The 22366-nt window shown below is 46.7% G+C and overlaps 2 protein-coding genes across 2 annotated transcripts; one reads left to right on the forward strand and one right to left on the reverse strand.

Moving 5' to 3' along the window:
• The first annotated feature begins 316 nt into the window (after positions 1–316).
• s100t (S100 calcium binding protein T) lies at positions 317–2030 on the forward strand. The gene is made up of 3 exons (XM_037454403.2): positions 317–381; positions 1310–1472; positions 1574–2030. Exons 2-3 carry the CDS (start codon positions 1311–1313, stop codon positions 1733–1735), a joined length of 324 nt encoding a protein of 107 aa, XP_037310300.1. The 5' UTR covers positions 317–381; position 1310; the 3' UTR covers positions 1736–2030.
• A 1813-nt stretch (positions 2031–3843) lies between these two features.
• On the reverse strand, positions 3844–21575 carry chrnb2 (cholinergic receptor, nicotinic, beta 2). Its single transcript, XM_037454715.2, has 6 exons — positions 21207–21575; positions 12612–12757; positions 11493–11537; positions 9696–9805; positions 6998–8117; positions 3844–5844 (listed from the first exon to the last, which is right to left on the reverse strand). Exons 1-6 carry the CDS (start codon positions 21259–21261, stop codon positions 5692–5694), a joined length of 1629 nt encoding a protein of 542 aa, XP_037310612.1. The 5' UTR covers positions 21262–21575; the 3' UTR covers positions 3844–5691.
• Positions 21576–22366: the final 791 nt, after the last annotated feature.

The raw sequence follows: 22366 nt of genomic DNA on the forward strand, positions 1-22366 counted from the left end.
GTATGAATGTTGCAGACTCCGGCCAACTTCAACAATAAAAAAGTGAGTAACAAGCCCACTTATAAAGCACACATACATGGCATTTGAGTTTGTCTTGATCACATGTTTACCTAAACCTGGAGTTACGTTTCCATTCATTTTTCCATTGACGACACGTTGTCCCACCCCTCCCACCCCCCCCCCCCCGAGGAAGGGGGTCAGATGGACCTTCCATGTGTCCATCTAGAGCACAGCAGGTGTCTGATGCGTAAACAGAGATGGAGGAGGGCGCGTAGGTGGGACTGAGGGACGTATTTAAGACGCCGTCCCTCTCATCCTCCTCATCAGTCTCTCCTGCCTTTTCTCTCCACACCTGACCAGCAGGCCATCACTCCTCCTCAGGTAAGACATTCGTGTAGAGCACAGACTTCGACTCTGAAAGCTGGCTCTCTATTTTCCTCTGAGTTTGGGTCTATTTTGCCTTTTAAATGGAAGTTTTAGGGACACTGTGCTCACTATAAGGGGGGCTGCCCGTTGAAAATGCTAGTGCAAATTAACAACAAAAAAAGCTCAGTGATTGATCATTTAATCAATTAAATCCTCCTAAACAGAGCTTGCAAAAAATCTGTTTTTCCGTTATATGTTTTTATTTCCCCTGACTCATGAGAATGAGGGGCATGGTGTCAGCACGGGGCATGCGAAGATTTGATGGACTGTGCGGAAAAGCCTCAGAGGTGACGTGGGTCGGAGGAAGGCAAAGACCTGTCTCTGTTTTGTGCCATCCGGTGGAGCCAAAGTAAAAGGCAGATCAGGTTGCCTCAGCGAGTCCTGGTTACATCTCCTCCACCGGTTTCACTCTTATCAGCTGGCTCACATGTCCAGGCTGCCGTCCAATGTCCTGGCTTCCAGAGGTCGTCTCGCTGGGGCAAAGCAACCGAACAGATAGTGGATTTGTTCCATCTGTTGCTGGATCTTATCAGGAAAACTGTCACAGAGGAAAATCACCTGATGAGGAAACAGCTAGAGCAAACTGGACCCCTGTGCCGAATTCCCTTTCCTGTTCATAGATAGATAGACCTCACAGAAGATAACTCCATGGCTGTGTCCGGGACGGGGATTCGGCCCTATGGTTAAGTTTGTCTCTCCATGCATCCAATACTCTCTCAGTGTGTACACAAAAGAGAGAAAGAGTGTGTGCATACGTGTGCGAGACCCAGAGGCTTTAACACGTGTGTCGTTACTTGTGCTCCATGCTGCTTGCAGGTAGACGTAACCTCACCTCACTCCCTCTCCTGCCCCCCCCCTTCCCCCCTCCTCACTTTCTTCTTAGAATGTCTATGCCCAACTCAGAGAACGCCTCCACCCTGGAGAACGCCATGCAGCTCTTGATCCAGACGTTTCACAAGTACTCTGGCAACGAGGGGGACAAATACACGCTGAGCAGGGCCGAGCTCAAAGAGATGCTTACCGCTGAGCTCGGCAACTACCTGGGGGTAAGGGGACACCTGGGGATACAAACACTCACTCACCTGCGTATTAAAAAAAAAAAACCCAGGCCAGCTTACATTTGTGTTATCTGCCCTCCCACGTGCAGAACGCCCAGGATAAGGAGGCAGTGGATAAGGTGATGGGGGACCTGGATTCGAACAACGACGGCGAGGTGGATTTCACAGAGTTCATCATACTGGTCGGAGCTCTCACCGTGGCGTGCAACGACTTCTTCCTGGAGTACAACGACAAGCCGGCGAAGAAGTAGCTTCCGTAGGAAGACGTCCACTCTGCAAAGCCACACGCTCAAGAGGGGAAACAGTTCAGAACAGGAGAGAAGGGCATCATCCCGTGGACTTTACTTTCACACACACACACACACACGTCTAATAGCAGTAAATGTCCAATCGTTACGTTACTCCAGCTGTATGTTTTGCAATGTGAACATCTGAAGAGATTAAGTCCGTTTCAACACCTCTCGTCGTTGAATATATGAATACTCCTCTGTTTCTTTTTGTCTTTTTGTGTATTTTATAACACATTCAAGCAAAGGAATTAATAAATGTGCCCCTTTACTCAAACTGTGCAATGTGAGTGGTGCTTTGTTACACTAGAGAAGATGAGAAGAATACTGGGGGGGCACTAGGTGGCAGCAAATAGCCGGAGTATTAAGTTATGTAGAACACGCTAGTACTCACTGCACTTCATGTCAGCAGTAGGTGGACGTAGATTCGGGATGTGAATCCCCAATAAAGAAATATCTACGTTATATCAATGAATGTTATGTGGCTGAACTTGGTGAGATGTCCATCGTTTTGAGAAGGGTCCCGACTGTACCTTGTCTTTACAGCAGAATAATGAGAAATTATAGTGACCTTGGCTGGGCCTACACCCAGTTTTGTTTTCCTAAAAAGAAGAAAAAAAATCACAGCGGGAGAGTAAAGGTATGTGAGTGTGTGTTTATGCGTCTACAACAAAGGAAGTTACCAGCATGGAAATCAGAAAGTCAGGAAACGTTTCTTTCTTTCATTCTATCCTGTGGTGAAAGATTAATGGGAACCTTGGTAATACTATAATTTACTGACTATGGGTTACCTCTGTGTGTGTGTGTGTGTGTGTGTGTGTGTACTTGTACTACTTCTTCAGACCTTCCGATTGAGGAATTTTTGTTCCTGTTCTTACTTTGGAACTGATAATCAAAAGTTTCTTTCTTTGTGCTAAGTTAGAAAATGTTGCCCTGTCCTGCTGAAGAATTCAAGTCAGAGACAGTCTGGCAGGATGGGGGTTCCTGTCTGGACTTGATTTAAGAGTCGGGACCCGCACGGACAAACAGAGGTTTCTCTGTGTGTATTGATAAGGGGATCGGTTTCTGTTCTGTCTAGGGAAGCAAGGTCAGCGGGTCAACCAGCAGATGTGTAAGATAAGGAGGGAGGTTCACACCACACCCCAACCAACACTCAACCATTGTTCTTTGTTTACGTTAGGCAAGGTGGTCTGCACATTGGATGTGACCGGATCCTTAGAGGCGGGGGGAGAAGGTTCATCCCCTACGCCAGCTTCGGGCCAATAGAAATCTTTTCTTTGTCTTTTGGGTTATAAAACATGTTCTTGCTGATGTTAGTTAGTGTGTGTTCTTCCGGCCTGCGGGCCGGTAGGATTGCTCCTGCCTTTGCAAACGCAGCGCTTATACTTGACCTGTGATCTGATGAATAAATCTACCAGAACGAGAGAAGTAGTTTGGCTGAATTCTTCCAGACGTCCCCATCCAGGCTTCCAATTTTTGAACACGAGCCTCTCTTTTGAAATTACTAACAGAACAGACGTCAAAAGGCCTATTGGAGGGTTCAAACTATGTTTTATGTTGTTTAGGCTTCCTTAGGTCACGGTTAGGAGAGGAGTGCATTCATTTTAATGGTTACCTGTGTTGCGTCCACACAACGACCATCACGAAAAACCAAAAGATGTTTAAGTTATGGTTATTATAAGGGAAGTAGCGCTTATGCTTAGACCACGTCTCCAGGAAATGAATGTAAGTCAATGTGATGCCCTCTGAAGTGATGGTAACTATGATATTAAAAACATGCCACACAGACGCATACTTTGATTAATCTCAAACCTACAACCTTTATTGGACTGGTTAGGTGTGCACAGGAGCAGATTTGAGAGTCGGGAACGAGAAGGGCGAGAAACGACGCAGCATGATGAGAGAGGAAGTGAAAAGAAAGGAAGTGGAGTGGAAAGGTCGGCGAGGGAGAGGAAAACCGCGCACAGCAGCACTCTGTCCGCGTGGAGCTGTGCACGCTACAGTTTTCACAGGTCTCTGACAGGCTTTTCACACTTGCTTAGGATCTGCTGGGAATCCCCCCCCCCCCCCCCCCCCCCCTTGGGTAATCCTATCCTCTAGAGACAGAGAGAGAGAGAGAGAAACGGACAGCTCCCCGGTACACAACTGATGCTGCAGACAGCATCACAGCGAGTGACAGTGACTGAGGAGCAGACAGCGTTTCTTCAGAGGTTAACGTGACTTTGCGGCAGAGTAACAACACAAACATCTGGTCTCTGCCCATCCCGCTTCATTCCTCCTCACCATCCGCATGGTGCTTGCTGTGGTCAGACTATCCATTTCTTTACCGCATTCGACATCTTCATTAAGCCAAAAACCATTTCTGTGTTTTGTTTTTTCATCTGTAACTTATTGCGATGTGCGACTGCTTCAGCATAGGCCCCTCGTGTCATTTCTCTCTTCCATATTGGAAAACGGATTTCACCTCCACTCCCTGCATCCCTGAAACGGCCTTTTGTTTTCTGGCTTGGTCGTCGGTGAGGCCGCCGAGCGTGGGGCAGAAAAGACAGATTAGCTGGTCGGTTGTAATGAAGGGGTCTTTAGAGAATGTAGGTAATTGGACTAAATGTCAGAAATGTGTTGGTCTGTGGAAGAGCAGATAAGGAAGGAGGGGGGAGGCGCGACGCATACAGTAGGTTATCTGAACACCGTAACGGACGGATGTGATAGTACATCTGGATGTGGGGCAGACAGAGGCATTCATGTATGCTCGGGAGGGTTACACACAGAAATATGAAATTACAGATTAACACACAAAACAGCTTCATTTTTCTCTTCCTTCCCGTCACTACAATTTCATTTACACGTTTACTTTTTCTAATGCTGATCTCTGTTCGGTCACATCTGAGCTCCTCAGCGGACACTCGATTTGAGGGAAATCGTGTTCCACCGTCCTTCATGTGAGAGTCGGTGTCCACCTCCTTGGCTCGGATTCCTCCTCGGTTTCTGGAGCCAAACTCATCTGACTGCAGCTGTGCTCCCTGGCACAGCGGCCTGCTGCTGTCCTCTGTTTTAGTGAGCCCATGCATATATTACTTTATCTCTTTCATCAAATAATAATAAATAAGCAACCGAAAGCAGATTGAATAATTCAAGTCCCCTCTATGTATTTTCCTTCACAATCTCTCGCTTGTACACGTTGTGTATTAGTGTGCATTTACCAGGCTGTGTAGTACAGTTTATATCACATTCTTGTTTAATCTATACAATCATACAACACACCGTAGCCTCTCTATCAGCAGCAGACCCTTGAATGAGCTAACACATAGAGAAATCTCAATAATATATTCCTAATGCTATACTGTGGTAAGCCGCTATGCTATGATCAAATAAACAGAATCAGCTCACTGACAAAGTGGATATCGGAAAAAAATCAAACACATGTATAAGAATTTTGATATGAACCTCCCCTTCGCTTTCTGATTAGCTCCCTGTGACACCCGTCAATCCCGAGGGCGAGTAATGTCATAGTAGAAACACGTCCTGTGTCATCGTCGGGCAGAGTGTTGAGAGGCTGGCATGAGGTCCAACAAGGAGTAAATCAGAGCATCCTCATTCCCTGACTGGCTGAAGAGGGGGAGCAAGGAGAGACCTTTCCACCAGAAAGGGGAGGTTAGTCCATAAAACATCTGGGCAAAAAGCAGGTAAAAGTATGATGGGGGTTTTCCTTTGTTACTTCATCCAAGAAAAACTGTTTGTTCGTTGCAAAAACGTTACTATAAAGGTAATGGAGGTGATTCCAGTCCTGGTTTCCAGTTCCGTCAACACAGTAGAACCCAGACCTGCCCCCCCCCGCCCAAGCCCCCGCCTCTGGTTCTTGTCCTGCTGTGCTGATTGGTCGGGGGAGCTGTCAGGTCAGCGTGTTCTCGGCCAGGGATTGGTCAGCCTGGCGAGCTGGTGATGGTCTTGACTGTGTAATTCTGGTAAAGCGGCTGCATGAACATGCCCAGTGTCCCAAAAACACACACAAACACAAAGATCCACAGGAAGAGGCGGTCGATCACCATGGCAACGTACTTCCAGTCCTCGCTCACCTGTGATTAGGGACAAAAAGGGGGGTGGGGAGAGGGGAGGGGGGTGGTTAGGACAGGCTGAAGAGACATATTAAGGTGTCTAGAATCCCAGCGCTCATCTTTATTCTCTCAATAACTACCCTCCTGGCTTTGGGGTTAATAGAGGTGAAGGGTTAATGTGAGCGGAGACTCAGTTCTGCCACACGGCTCTGATGAGAGCCGACACGAGGGGAGGAGGAGGGGGAGTAAAAAAGCGAGAGACGAGAGACAGGGGAACAGAGGGCCGTGCTCACACTGTAACCCCTGCAATGATGACTTTATTTGCGGTTGGCCAATTCCCGGTTCAGCCCCCATCATTCGAGGATCGAGGGCTGGACACCGGGCGGCCGCCGTCTTGGCTCCTCTCTTTGTGCTCCTTCTCTATGCACACGTCACGCCGCTGCTATAATTACATGTCTGTGTTGAATATTCAGAGAGCTATGATTACGTCACCAGTTTGCCGAAGCGCTGGTGTGGTCCCCCGATGCGTTTCAAACGGCGCAGCTAGAGGGGACCCGCTGGCACTGAGGGACAGATCTGTGCAGCTCACGGGGCTTTTTTTTTTTTGGTTGGTATTATTCGCACATAGAGGGGCAATTTGCGCAAGGATTTCATTCACCTCCGAGACAAGATAAACTGTTTGTTTTAATACGGAGAGGAGGCCAAGAATTACATCAACAAACATCTGTTTTCTTCACAGATATATTGGAAGGTATCATTTGTTTTGGCACGAAAATTCGAGCAATAAAGGACTTACTGGCCTTTGTCCTTTTGTATTTGACCAATATCATTTCCAGTTTTTTAAGCTCACATTCATTGGATGGAGAGCAAAAAGCTGTAAACAAACATTGACATTATCCCAATAAAAAAGTTGATTTAGTGAACGCGTAGCAGGTCAGCGGCTCCCCTGATTTATGCAAGTCCAATATTTAAGAAATCTCGGTCTCTTTAACTGCTCAGTTCTCCACTCGATGCTGATTCTGTCTTTCAGTCGCTTGGTGCTGGCAGCATGAATAAGTTAACCACCAAGTTTCAAATGGTCACTTCAATATTGATTATCAGTCAATATATTTTTCATCTTACTTTCCTCCCCCTAGACTATACCTAATGAACTGTCAGGTGGTGTGATACTCACGCTCTGATCATCATCCTCACTCTTCATGTGGTTGGCGATGAAGCGAACCCCTTCCACGGCCTCCTCAAAGCCCGGACAGGCTTGAGCCAGCAGGGCCTGAGTCAAAGCGGGACCTCCTGCCGCTTGCTTCCCCCGTGGCGTGTTTCCAGAGGCCCCCCCTTCCCGGCTCTCCCTCACCCTGTTCAGACTATCCACGGACCCCCCGCCTGCCCCGACCAGATCCCCCCCGAACTGCTTGACGGACGCCCGGTTCACGTAGCAGGTACACGGGTCACTGTCCTCCTTGCCGAACACCCCCGTGGAGGTCCCGCCCCTATTGCCCAGCCCGAGGCCCACCATCAGGGCCCCCGCCTCCCCGCCGCGCCCCCCCTCCTTCTGCTCCTGGGCCCGCCGTCTCTGGCGCAGCCTCTGACGCTCGCAGCTGTTCCTGGGCTGGCGCATGAAGAGCAAGGCGGGAAGCTTGTTGAGGAACACCAGTTTGACCCACGGCGGCATGGTGTGCGTGGTCGGCGAGCGGTGGTGCACGTTGAGCACGCACACGCTGGTGACGATGGAGAAAGTGACCAGGACCATGGTGAACATCAGGTACTTCCCCACGAGCGGGACGTCCAGCGACGTAGGGGGGACGATCTTCGAGATGAGCAGCAGGAACACGGTGAGGGCCAGCAGCACGGAGATGCACAGCGTCATCTTCTCGCCGCAGTCGGAGGGCAGGTAGAAGACCAGGATGGCCAGCGAGGTGATGAGCACGCACGGGATGATGAGGTTGATGGTGTAAAAAAGTGGCTTCCTGCGAATGATGAAGTCGTACGTGATGTCCACGTAGGTGGGGTCGGCCGGGTTCTCGTTCCGTCGGCCCGGCAGGGCGATGATGTCCCACTCGCCGCTGGGCGTGAAGTCGTCCATGCTGGCCACGTCGGCGCGGAGGACCAGATCGATCTCGGTGCGGTCGTAGGTCCAGGAGCGGAAGCGCAGCGTGCAGTTCTGCTGGTCGAAGGGGAAGTGCTTGACCTCGATCTTGCAGGCCGACTTGTAGATGGCCGGGGGCAACCAGAAGATACTGCCGTCGTAGGAAACCACCGCGTTGGAGTAGAAGGACACCTCGTACACGCCGTCGGCGCTGAGGCAGCGTGGAGACAGACACAAGAGAAGAAGCATCAGACAGTGAACAGAAACCTTTGTGGGACAATTTAATTAAAAACCTATTTCGTGAAAAGGTATAATGAGAGTCTTATGAACACTGGGAGGTGCCGCTTCTCATTTTGCAGTATGGGTTCATCAAAGCGCTCTAGGACACACACACACACACACACACACACACACACAGTTCTGGAGGCTTTGAGGTGTCTCGAAGCTGCAAGATCACACGGGCCTGCTCTTACAAACACGAAGAACAGGATGAACATCTACGTCTAGACAGAACACGCAGCTCCAAGGCCAGACTGGGTGGAGTTTTAACTGCTAAAATTAGACACATAGGTCATTGTTCAGCTGACTACATTAAAGGTTTATATTGAATTTCCCTTTTACTCAAGCATTTCACAAGATAACTAATTCATTATGCCTATTCATGTTGTGAAACGTTCATAGATTTGGACTGATTACACAATTGACTCAGCCGCCAAAGAGCACACTCAGAACGCAGACTTTCCTCCAAATTCAGTGACAAAATAAAACAGTTCCTTCCGTTAGTCCTCCTGTTCGAGGTGCCTGACAGGAGTCGGAGCAGTGGAGCGGACTGGGAGGATACAGCGTTGTCGACCTGGGGTTTGCTGGATTAGGAGGATCATTTTAACCAAAGTGCCCGGGATCTTTTAATCTTTACTGAAGTAAGGACAGAAGCAAGGAAAGAGGAGAAGGCCAGACGGATCACTGGAGCTGATTTACATACTGTAGGCTGACACTCAGTTTCCATTACATTGAGACTGGCGCGCTGCGTCCGTCACGCGGACATGCAAACTAACTGGAATGAAAGAATAACAAAGAAGATTCTGTTTCATACACGTGATGCATTCATGTTAAATGCATTGAAGACAAACTTAAAACTGGATTGACAGCAGTGTCAGATAACCCAAAGTCTTTCAACCTCATTTTAAGTAAAGTGAATAATTAAATTACTTAAACAAATTGTTTTTTTTGTCACTGTGTGCACTGTACCTGGGGGAAACTTGAAACTGACAAGGTGCTTTTACTGTTCACCCAGGTATAGTTAATCCAGGCCTAATTTCAAATAAAATTCTGAAAAAGTTATCACGTTTTTCTACAAGCCGATGGAGATAAACGTCACATTTATTAAAAAAACTTGAAAAGAAGTATTTTGATGTGTAATTTCCGGTCAATCCTACAAGCAGACAACTCCTCCTTTGACCGGCCTCACGAGACTTTAAGGTACTGTACAGCGATGTAACGTGAGTGATATGAGCATATCACAGTCGCCTGGGGCGGAAACAAACACGCCTTGCACAATGAAACCTCTGGTATTTAATTGAGTTTCTTATCCGATGCGATTTACTGTACAATGTAAGTGAGTGAGCTTCAAAGCATTAACATCTCAATGTGACACTTGTACATGCTCTTGTTGTGCATGGTTATTGCCCGTGCTTGCGACCCTGAGGCTTGTGGGTCTTCAGAAGCGAAAGGCGAGAGAGTGAGAGAGAGAGAGAGAGAGAGAGAGAGAGAGTGTGAGAGAGTGACTCACTTGTTGTAGAGCACCACGTCAGGCAGCCAGATGTGTTTGGAGGGCAGCCTGACCTTCAACATCCCGTCAAACTCCTCGGGGACCCAAGTCAGCCGATAGTCCTGCCACTCCTGAGGGCCAATAAAAACAAAGCGCTTAATCACTCGTGTGTCAATCACGCTGCAACCAGAGTGGAAGAGTGAGGAGAAGCTCTGCCTGTCAGTCGCTAGTCAGCACGACACATCACCAAATCTCAATCTTTTTTGGGCCGGTGCCTCTTCTAGCAAAGTCAAATAGAGGGTCACGTACGAGGGCAAGCGTGCTTAGTGACCTCAGTGTTTAGGAGCGTTATAATCAGGTGACATGCTAAGTGCTAAAATGCTAGTGGCTCCTCCAGCAGTGACTCACTTTGAATTTCTACTTTAGGTGACGTGTTTGAGCCCGTTCTACCGAAAAAATGTCTTTGAGAGGGCAGTGGGACGAGGGAGAGGACTGGTTATGCTGGGACGGAGACACTGAGAGGACCGGCTATGGTTTGGACAAAGAGGCTAAGAGGACAGGTTGTTCTGCGACTTGAGGCTGATTTAATTGTTTTCACTGTTGACTTTAAAAGACGTTCAGGCTATGGGAGGTCCATTGCTCATTTTATTAATGGTCGATCCCTAATTAAGCTTTGTCTCTTTTCTGGTTAATCATTGGGAGACAACACTAACAGTATTATCATATGTCCCTTCTTATGTAACCCAGCAACATGTAGGCATACCTCTGTTTTCTTTAAACCTATAATAAATCTCTTTTAAGTAAAAAGGCCAGTATTTCAAAATACTGTAGTAAGCTTTTCACCTGTGCAACAATGCACCCCTCGTATCAGCAAACATCCTCACGTCCTCTGTGCAACCTTCTTTTGAAAGACATCCATGTCCTGTTCTGTGTGCTGTGGGTCGGTCATCGACATTACCCCATGAATCCCCTTCTATGCGGCCCCTCCATGTGTCGCCAATGTTGGAGCTGTAATGCTCATGTTAGGTCATCTGCAGTAACGGTGATGCATTGTGGTCATTACAGCGTGTCTCGTCTCAGGACAGCTGTCCTTGGCTGCTCTCCTTGGCAGTTGCAAAGGATCCATGGAGCAGTGATGGTCATTCTACGCGCCGTTTACATGTCATGAATCTTGACTTGGTCAGGTGAAAGTGTGTTTGTGAATACAGTATAAGACATGCACCAATAAACAAGGCAGTCACAAATGCAGCATGGCAGTAACATTGGAGAAATGTTTCATATGGATCTAAATTAACATCTAGAATGTAATGTACATTTGTGTAATTTAGCACATGTATTGACAATATGCATGTGATATTGCATTTGTGTACCTGATGTGTGTACATGTGTACACATACATGTTCTACCACGTTAACGGTCTCAGCTGTAAGCATCCAAAGAGCCAGCCATGTAGAAGAGCTTCACAGCTCGGTCAGAGTCACGTTACTCACAGAGTGAGGTCGTGATTCATCTAAATCCACAAACTGCCAAATTCTCTAGTTGAGGAACAGGGCCACAGCATTTGTGGCTATCACCATTTACCTGTGATTTATATTATATTATATTTATATTATGATTACATATTACTCCTGATGAGTAGAGGCAGGTTCAGACTCAGGCTATAAGCAGCGAGACACACAGAAGACAGGAGTGCATCTGTCCCCCATCAGCTCGTATGCCCCGTGGTCCATTGGTGTAACACTGTAACCTCCAAAATCCAAAATTAAATGTCCTTTTAATTTCCCAGTAATGTACGAGGAGACAAGAGGGAAGTCTCACCTGTGTTAGCCAGACATTGGTGGTCATCACTTGCTCTCTTTCATGCTGCAGAAATAAGAGAAATGTATTGTAAATTATATCAACTGTGATGTAAGGTACAACAACAATTATGATGCTTTAAAAGTGTGACAGATTTTTCTAAAGTGGCACAAGATGAATGCAGCCAAGTCAAAATAACCCGATTTGAAGTAGCTATTCACAGAGTCCGGCTTACATTATGCAGCTTGATAGTGTCCTGCATTCCTTGGTAGTTTATTAGCATTGTAGAACGAGAAAGAAATTGTAGTGTTCAATGGCTCGCTGAAATAACCCTGATGATGTTAATTTATTATGTTTTAAAAGCCATGATCACAGGAGACTTAATAAAACTTTTATTGAGTAGCACTCAGCATGATGAGTTAATTGATCTTTGTGTGTAAAATCGTTGAATTGGACCATTAACTTACACAAAGATACCCTGCAGTAATCAATTTCATCTCAGCGTGTTTGCAGTGGTGAAAAGTACATTAAGTCAAACGCTGTACTTACTCTCAGTACAATCCTTACATATTTAAATGGTATGCCTCATTATATTTTACTGTATTATATTTCAGAAAGTTAAATTGTTGTAAATTCTTACACCAATGCACTCATTTGACAGTTTTAATTACTTATACATGGAATTAAATTAAATGAAGCCACAACACAATCTATAACATGAATGCAATTAGCAACAACAATTCACTTATAACACTAAAATACAGCTTACTTGTCACTGCATCAATAATAATAACAATCCATAACAATGTAACAGGAGTTACTGATGTGCTTTTTTACACTCTATAACTCTGCTAATGTAAAGGCAGGGCTTTTACTAAAGAGAGTATTTTTGAATTGCCGTATCTTTTACCTTTACTAAAGTACATGATCTTAATACTAATCGGGACTTGAGCCGAGGGCTAAATGACTATCAGAGATTTATATCTCATGTAAGTTATATATATATTCTCAAGGAATCAGAAGGAACCGGATGGAGCAGCATTACTCCACTTTTTACGCCTGACATATTCCTTCTCCGTGTGGATAATGTGTTTTGTTTTAGGATGAGCACCGGGGGGGGGTGGGACTGTCCTCACTCACCACGCTGATGAGCTGAGCCAACGACACCATCAGCTGCACGGTGACCAGCTCGGAGCCATTGGTCGCGGGGCGGATCAGCTTGTTGTAGTGGGCGGGGTTTAAGAGATGCTCCACCAGGCGCTCCTCTGTGTCTGCCCCGAGGCCGCCTGTAACGAGAACACACCGCCATCACCACCTCCATCCTCATCACCACCCCCATCCTCATCACAACCTCCATCATCATCACCACCTCCATCCTCATCACCACCTCCATCCTCATCACCACCTCCATCCTCATCACAACCTCCATCCTCATCACCACCTCCATCCTCATCACCACCTCCATCCTCATCACAACCTCCATCACCATCACCACCTCCATCCTCATCACCACCTCCATCCTCATCACAACCTCCATCACCATCACCACCTCCATCCTCATCACCACCTCCATCCTCATCACAACCTCCATCACCATCACCACCTCCATCCTCATCACCACCTCCATCCTCATCACAACCTCCATCATCATCACCACCTCCATCCTCATCACCACCTCCATCCTCATCACCACCTCCATCCTCATCACCACCTCCATCCTCATCACCACCTCCATCCTCATCACCACCTCCATCCTCATCACCACCTCCATCCTCATCACAACCTCCATCACCATCACCACCTCCATCCTCATCACCACCTCCATCCTCATCACAACCTCCATCACCATCACCACCTCCATCCTCATCACCACCTCCATCCTCATCACAACCTCCATCACCATCACCACCTCCATCCTCATCACCACCCCCATCCTCATCACAACCTCCATCATCATCACCACCTCCATCCTCATCACCACCTCCATCCTCATCACCACCTCCATCCTCATCACAACCTCCATCACCATCACCACCTCCATCCTCATCACCACCTCCATCCTCATCACAACCTCCATCACCATCACCACCTCCATCCTCATCACCACCTCCATCCTCATCACAACCTCCATCACCATCACCACCTCCATCCTCATCACCACCTCCATCCTCATCACAACCTCCATCACCATCACCACCTCCATCCTCATCACAACCTCCATCACCATCACCACCCCCATCCTCATCACAACCTCCATCATCATCACCACCTCCATCACCATCACAACCTCCATCCTCATCACCACCTCCATCATCATCACCACCACCATCACCATCATCATCACCACCTCCATCCTCATCACAACCTCCATCACCATCACCACCTCCATCACCATCACCACCTCCATCACCATCACCACCTCCATCCTCATCACCACCTCCATCATCATCACCACCTCCATCCTCATCACCACCCCCATCCTCATCACCACCTCCATCACCACCACCATCACCATCATCATCACCACCTCCATCCTCATCACCACCTCCATCCTCATCACCACCCCCATCCTCATCACCACCTCCATCACCACCACCATCACCATCATCATCACCACCTCCATCCTCATCACCACCCCCATCCTCATCACCACCTCCATCACCATCACAACCTCCATCCTCATCACCACCTCCATCACCATCACCACCTCCATCCTCATCACCACCTCCATCATCATCACCACCACCATCACCATCGGCCTCTATCGGATGATAGCCTAATCGTACAGAAGCAGTAGATCAGCGGTGCTGTTGGGTTTCTCCGTTTGGCAGAGAGCGGGCTAAGCTCTGAAGGGCCTCGCATTACTCATCAGTGGCGGCCGGAGCACGTCAGCGCGGCTCGATCTGACTTCATGAGAATGAGTAAACCAGTCTGACCGATCTCCATTTATTCCCCTCCCCTGTGTTGCACTTCTTCCCAGCTGCCAGTCTTTTGTAGCTTTGGGTTATTTTCACTCCGCCCCCCCCCCTCCCTCCCCCCTTCCATCCCTCCCGTCTGTCTGCCATCCCTCCATCTGTAGGAGGTCGTGGTCGTATCTGTGTGAGGGGTCGAGTGGGGGGGGGGCTGTCACAAGGGCACACTCAGGAGGGGAGAGTCGGCCGAGTTCTACCGAGAGACACGATGGAGGAAAATAAAGCGCCGCCTCCTTCCTGCCTCTCTGGCATCTGCTCTCGCCCGTGCTGAATATTTTCACTCTCGCAATCGCCCTGGAGATAAACACAGCCTGATGACTGTTAACTTGATGCCAAACATGTAAAAGCTGATGTGATTAAAAGGAGGGGAAAAAAACACAGTTGGGTTCGAGCTGAGGAAGGTAAAAGCAGTGAATCAAAAAACGATGACAATCTAAATCCAAATGATGATGAAATACAAGGATTCAAACGAATCATTAATTTCCCTCTTTTTACGTGCAGCATCTGCACGAAACTAAGAACAAATGCACTAAAATAACAGTAAGTAAAGTGGAGTCAGTTCATCAATAATTATAATGTTTTCTGTTTTATATCATTTTCAGCTGAATATATTTGTGGCTTGGGTGAGTTCTTAGGCTTTAGGAAACTATGATGAGCATGACTTGATTAAGGAATAGATCAAATAAATAAATGACCAATTAATAAAACAAAGGTTAAGTTGGAGCTCAGTCAACACACAAAAAAGACAAAAAAAAGTATTTTTAATTAAGGAATATACAACCAAAAAGAAGAACAGGTTCATTTGAGATGAGAAAAACGTGGTCTATTGTATTAGTAATGTAAAAATAGATACATTAAAAATAGATATCAAAATCTTTAAACACACAAAAAAATCTACAGTTGTTACTTTTTTCACCATTTCACCCTCTGAAAAGGCTTCACAGCTCCTCTGACTTTCCACCCTCCCCCCAAACCTACTCCACCTTCGGCCCCCCTCCCTCTCGCCCCGTAGCACCGCTGTGTTCACTGAGCAGGAACGATAGCCTCTGGATCCACGGGAACTCGGCTCAGACCCCGTGAACCTCGCTCCCACCTCAGTTTCTAATCTCCTCCCATTCATTTTCTTCCTTTCTCCCTCCCTCCCTCCATCATTACAGCCGGCCAGTGTCTCCCTCGCTCCCCCCCCCCCTCCTTTCGTGTTTGTCTCCATCACCCCGCCGCTGACAGCCACTGTCCATTTACTGGCCCTGCTCCCGCTAATCCGCCATCATCGATACACATCCTGTCAGCACGTGTGTGTGTGTGTGTGTGTGTGTGTGTGTAGCACTCTGCTCGTTTATTGTGCACAGGCGCCGGTCTGCTTCTTTTTTACTTCATGTGTGTGCACATATTCATGAGGGAAATAAACAACGCTGTCTGTGCCTGAATCATACGAGCAATGCATATTATTCCCGGAAGCCCAGGGCAATAACACTGCCGGATGAGACGGAGAGAGCTAATTCAAATGATACACTCTGAGCATTTTGAAGCATCCGTGCACTTAAATGCCTTCAAAAAGTCTTCATCAGACGTTATAACCGACGAGAGCCGACTCCCCATCTTCTTTGATATCATGTCTGAGTCGCGGCACGAAGAGTAATCACGAAAAGCTGCTTGCTGGAAGATTCCTTGAGATGACTAAGACCAAAACAAAGTCCAAGGCCAAAATGATTCAGTTTCTTGGAAGCAAAATATTGTGTTTCTTTCTCTGACGTTATGATGATATCTTAAAAACATGAAAACACATTACAACAAGCCTGAAATCATTTCATGTTTGCTTTATATATACATATACATACACATATATGTAAATGTTTATATCTATAAAGAGAGAGAGATCCTCCATTGATAGTTCTGTTGAACAATGAGTATGTATGTTGTGTATATACAGTATATGTATACATAGCTCTCTCCGTATATATACATATATATACACATATTTATATACTGTATATACCTAACTGCACTTTCTAGATAAAACATCCCAAGCATTTACATCCCATGCATATCTTAATCAATGTGCAGACTAAAAAAGGATTGTGCAATGTTTGCCTACACATCCCTCTACGAATCTTGGTATTTTCGGCTTATTTCTACTCCAATATTAGCATGCGTACACTGAGGATGAAAGTCTAGACTGATATTTCACGACACTGCGACAAATGAACAGAACAAAACCGGGAGCTCTCCTCGTTTTGATCTTATCTCCAGAACACGACGCGCTGCATCCTGATTAATGCGCAAATATGTTCATCCTAAGCACTTACCAACTAATACTAACAAAGACGGATCCCTCCCTTTCCGACGGCACGCTGCTGGGGGCCACGCTGAGTGGTTGTAACGTCGCTCAGGTTGTATTATGGTTGTTTTCCAGTTGAAATATTGCAAACTTAATGTGACGCTATGAATATTTCAGCGGGTCTCCCCGTTAGACCCTGCAGTGAGGGAAGTTACACACCAACCTGCACACACACACACACCTCAGTGACAGAGCACAGGGGCAAGGCGGGGTGGTAGCCATGTTCGCTGTTCGTTTGCTTCCCCGTGTACGTTAAAAAAGCTTCTGATCCCAGCATCAACCAAACTAAGTGTGAGGGTCTTTGTCAGGATTGTTGGAAAATCCCCGTAGGCAGTAAGTGAACTCATTCTACAGTGTTGTGTGCATTTTTACAAAGCTATTAGAGGGCGCACACGCACTGTAAAAGGCAAATTAGTTTGAATGGTCCTGCTAAGGCTATTACAGCGATGATCTCTATTTATGCAGCTCGCTCAAATGACAAAAGGTTGGAGGGGAAGTAAGTGTCGCTTTCTGCTCTGCGTTCTGCCAAAGAGGCTTTTTAGCTGCAGCGGCGCGGGACCTTTATGTGCTGAAACATCGATAATGGAGGGATGCGATGATGTACTAGCAACACCCAATAAGCACCGCGGTGCCCATAGAAGTGAGATATAAATATTGATCCTCCATCCGACAGCGATATCACAGCTCTCCCAAAACAAAGCCATCCCACTGGCTACTAACTGCTAGTGCAAGAAGCTTTTTTAATTTGAGAAAAGCATGGCCCATTAAGTTTGTGGTTTTCCCGTCCCGTACTTATGAACCACGCTGCTTATACTTACCCTGTTTCTGATACTAATATAAAATCAATCCATTTCGCTTGCATGAAATCTGATTTAATTCTGTGTTTGAAGCAATTAAATAGAAAGCACATAAATAGACAGGATATCATAGCGATAAATACATGACATCAAGTTCAACACATTAAAAAATAAGCTACAATGGTCTTTTTCTAATTCAAGTCAACATTGTTTACAGTGATGCTAAATATACAAACCTTTTTGGTTTATTATAGCGCAGTTTAAAAAATTGGTACCTTGGATTTGAATATAAATTAGCTGTAGTCTAACATTGAGGGAAGTGTTTAGAGTGCAGAATATATAGCTGAAGAAGTCTGCTCTACTCTGAAGCCGTGAGGTCTTCATATGCACTTTGGTTTTTATTGTATTACAGCCCGAGGAAATCAGCTGTTTGACGAAAGACCTAGTGTTGCATATTTCAGGGATTAAAATACAATAAAATACATAACTTGAACTGCATAATGCCTCTCATGTTAGCCTCATTTGAGCTGTTATGTGGATACCATTAAATCCACGATACATGCATCTATTACACCTTTTGAATACGTCTTATCTTGGATAAGTCCTGATCACAATCATAACAAATATGTACAGTATTTCTTTGCTCTTCACAAGAATTGCTTTCTGTTGATACGCATTAGCCTCTTTAGCTTTTATTGCACTTTTAGATCAGGTCTAGAATGGGATCTTTAACTCATGTTATCACCAAGGTGAAGTTTTGCATTATCTTGAATACACTCACCTACACACACCTGCATTAGAGCAACCTCAACACAACCACACCTAAATATTAGCCAACATTTACTCAAAAAGAAAATGAACAGGAAATTAAAACTTTCCAAACGTCTCTTATCTGCTTATCGTCTTCTCTACTTCGGTTTCTATTCAACTCCTTTGCTGGACCTCTCTTATCTCCAGAGCTGCACAATGCCGTGTGCTGCTGCGAGTGCTGCACAAACACTCACACACTCAATCTTGCACAAATCACACATGAGAGCATGCGGTCTCTCACACACACACAAACACACTCATTCTCACAGTCAAATGCCGGCCTGTGATGAGCGACTTCTGTGCATTTGTTATCCCAGATGCAGATCCTATCCGCTGATCTGATCCTGCTGCTGCTGCCGAGTGTTTGGAGTTAGTCCAAAGAGACAGAGACAAAGAATGAATGAAGGAGAAAAAAAAAAAAAAAGGTGACAGATAGCAGGAGAGAAGGAGAGTAGCACGGCTGCTGTAATGTGCCGGTTGAGGTGATGCAGACATCAGTGGGCTGGAGCAGTGCAGCAGAAAAGTGATGACAGGTTCAACTGACTGTGCAGAACTTTCTAGACCGCAGCTGTGCCAACGAGATGGTTAGTGGATATAAGTGCATTCATAACAGCAGAGGGCAGAGGTCATGGCACATGAATAAACAAACGCGGCCCCCCACACGCAGTCACACACGCAAAGGGGACGCGTGTCTGTTTGTTAGCGGGCGGCTGATGAAAGTGTTGAGCTGCGAAAATAATCCAAGCACACTACGTCCTTTGGCGATGAGACCGTTGCACACTGTGCTCCATATCCGGTACACCCCCCCCAACCCCCCCCTCCCTCCCCCCCTGCATCAGGTCAACCCAGCGCCACGGACCTGTTTATTATGCATGGCCAAACGACAAGACACATCCTCCTCACACAACAGGGCGGCCGCATTCCTTGCGGCAGCGCGCGAGGCAGGTGCCGAGGTGTCCTTGAGCGCCCTTCGGCAGCCATTGAGCGCGAGGGCTTCCGTTCGTGTGCAAAGTCTTGTGTAAGAAAATATTGTGGTGTGGAGATGTGGAGGTGTGGAGTTCTCTCACCCCATCAGCATGTCAAAAATAGGAGTGTGTATTTTAGTCCGGGTTTGTGCGCATGTCTCGTCGGGTTTTACAATGGCGTGTGTTTTAGTCTCCTTGTCGGGAATCTCCCAAACGTCTTTATGCCCAGGTGTGCCACCATGTGCTCATTCTTCACATGCGTGTTTGTGTGTGGATAATCATTAGTACTTTAAGTGATATTTCATGTTGGTGCCATTTTTTAGTACATAAACCTCTTATTGAAAATAAGCTATAAACTATTTGAAGTCAGGGAATGATGAACACCAAATATTATGCAGAACCTTTGAAGGAGCATCGTGAACAAGACACATGCTTTTCACAATCCTTCGGTGACCTCTATACATTTGTAGCTTCAATTCTTCAATGTTGCAATATTCCATTTTTTTTATATTTGTATTGCAACACAAAGACACCCAATATTACTCCATTGCTGTTGTGAGTATCCTATTTGATCTGCTTTTAACTTGTGCTGAACAGCATTGCATAACCCTGTCTTTAGGTGTGTGAGTGAGTGTGAATGTGAGTGTATGTGTGTTTGACAAAAAGAGTGCTAGTGTGCGTGTGCCAGAGAGCACCGTGTCGCCATGGGTGATGATGATGATCAGTTATTCCATGCAAGGCAGGCCAGGCATGTGTGATCGGACGGAGGTATGCATTTGTGTGTGTGTGTGTGTGTGTGTGTGTGTGTGTGGGTCTGTGTCGCTATTATGTGTGCTGCTACACTGCAGGTGACTAAGTCCTTTTGCTTGGTGGCACTGTGCCGGTTTCGGCCCTTTCACTACTGTGGATTGGCTGAAAACATTACAGCGGCTGTAACTCAACCAGCTGTTTTACGCTTCCGGCAAAGCTTGGCTGAGTGGAAATTAACAATGAATTCGAGCCAAACGGAAGTAAAATACGCCCTAATGGCTTTACACTTAACACATACCTCCTTTGCTCTAAATGCACTGCATCGGCGGTGTCTTAAATAAGACTCGTCCACTCAGAGCGTGTGATGAATGGAGACAAAAAAAGAAAATGTATGAGCACAGGCAGAAGGCAGAAGGCGTTTCCTGCTGGATGACACATCGTTTGTCCTCTGAAGACAGGATGTAGAAGTTGCTTTAACTCAACGTGTCTCTCATTAACCTGCCCACTCAATGCAAGACCTCGGTGTTAATGAGAGGCAGAAGAGGGGGGTATGTGGATGATAACTTAATTTCCTCCCCTCGCCCCCGCTCTCTTTCTCTCTTTCCCCCCCTCTTCCTCTCTCCTGTATCTGGTATTTTTCAGGAGAAAGAGAAAACTGAAGAAAAACCACAGAATTTAAATTCTTTAAAACCTCCTCGAAATTTGCTATATTGCCAAAGTGGTATTTACCACAACAACAAGCAGGCGGCTCACTAACCAGTCATACAACAATATTATTGTGACACAGTAATAAGAATAATAAGAAAAGTAAGGCCTTTAAACGAGCAAAACGGATGCACTACATTCTGTCTGTAAAAATATCTGCAACATTCATCCTGTAACATCATTCCGTCGCGCGGGCTGCTATTGTGAGAAAAATGTGACAATGAAATAATCATATTCTCGGCGTGTGCCTCTCCTCAGCATCTGGGACGGTGAGATGTTTTCACACTCGCTACTTTGAAAGAAACCTGATCCCCCGTGAACGTGCACGAGCCCGCGGTGGCTTTGGCCCTCATTCATTTAAGGTGGCCGCGAATAAGAAGCACATCGACGTCACTCACCTCCCGCAATGGCGAGGACAGCGAGCAGCAGCAGCGGCGGCCAGCCGTCCATCATCCTCCGTGCGTCCGAGCGCGCTCCGATCCCCGAACCGTGTTCAACGCGATGGAGACGCGCCACCCGAAGCACACCCGCAGTGCTACTCCCCCTCCTCCTCACGACCCAAAGCCCCCCCCCCCCCTTCACTGTCTACCTGGCATGCTGACGTCGGGGCTCTGCGTCTGTCCGCTATTCTTTGCCCCGAAAAAAAAAAGAACCCAGGAGGGAGCCAACAGGAATACCTCTGCGGGGCCCAGGTGCGCTCTGCGCTCGGTCGTGCGGCGCTTGCTGTCCGTGCTGAACACCGCTAGGCGATGGCGAGGCGGGGGCGGGACAGGGGTGCGCGCGGATGAGTGAGGAGGGTGTGTGTGTGTGTGTGGGGGGGGGGGGCTTACCACGCGGGCTCAGCGAACCCTGGCCAGTGTCTTCCCGGCACACACAGTCTCACGTCACAATATAATATTCAGTGCTTACAGTGTTTGTGGTGCTTTATAGTGACATGGCATCCCTCATGTCTGTCTGCTTTATTTTAATAGTAGGAAATGATGCCATTGAATCTGCGTTCAAGCTTCTGCATCATACAATTTACCACGAAAATATATGTAGAAAACATATTATAATTAGGAGTAAAACAAAGACAATTTAGACATTTATAGAAATATTGATATTGATAGATTTATTGGGGGAGTGACTCCCCCTGCTCTAGTTTCTATCTGACACATCTCATGTCAAACTTTTAAAATGACATCACACCACCTTTCTTTCCAGGTATGCCAATAATAATCACTAACATACTTGAGAAGGAGGGGTAACCGTGAGTTGTGATGATCATAACATGCACCGCCTTCTGGATATTGTTAGATTATGGCACGTCATGCTGAAAGTCCAGTTTCTTGATGATAACAAAAACACAACAACAGGGTTTGAACTATGAGGGGTGGAGGGAATTCCGCACATGAAGAGGGGTACAGGAAGAGTCAAAGGCTTGGGAGGCATGGAGGGTTGGATGGGGGTATGCAGGATGGCGAGAGGAGGCGGTTGCCGTGGTGACTGAGAAAAACCAGAACGCTCCAGGAGGAAACAACCTGTTTCTCCTTCATTTTGTCTATTTCCATCACAGACA

The sequence above is a fragment of the Pungitius pungitius genome, chromosome 11 (genome assembly GCF_949316345.1).
Source record: "Pungitius pungitius chromosome 11, fPunPun2.1, whole genome shotgun sequence".
Taxonomy (NCBI): domain Eukaryota; kingdom Metazoa; phylum Chordata; class Actinopteri; order Perciformes; family Gasterosteidae; genus Pungitius; species Pungitius pungitius.

Bases quoted from the DNA above. Each gene is read 5' to 3' on its own strand.
- s100t (XM_037454403.2), top strand. From the start codon at position 1,311: ATGTCTATGCCCAACTCAGAGAACGCCTCCACCCTGGAGAACGCCATG. The intron at 1,473-1,573 runs GTAAGGGGACAC...TCCCACGTGCAG, and splicing joins AGCTCGGCAACTACCTGGGG to AACGCCCAGGATAAGGAGGC.
- chrnb2 (XM_037454715.2), bottom strand. From the start codon at position 21,261: ATGATGGACGGCTGGCCGCCGCTGCTGCTGCTCGCTGTCCTCGCCATT. The intron at 12,758-21,206 runs GTGAGTGACGTC...TTCTCGTTACAG, and splicing joins TGTCCTCGCCATTGCGGGAG to GCGGCCTCGGGGCAGACACA. The intron at 9,806-11,492 runs GTGAGACTTCCC...ATTGGCCCTCAG, and splicing joins CCAATGTCTGGCTAACACAG to GAGTGGCAGGACTATCGGCT.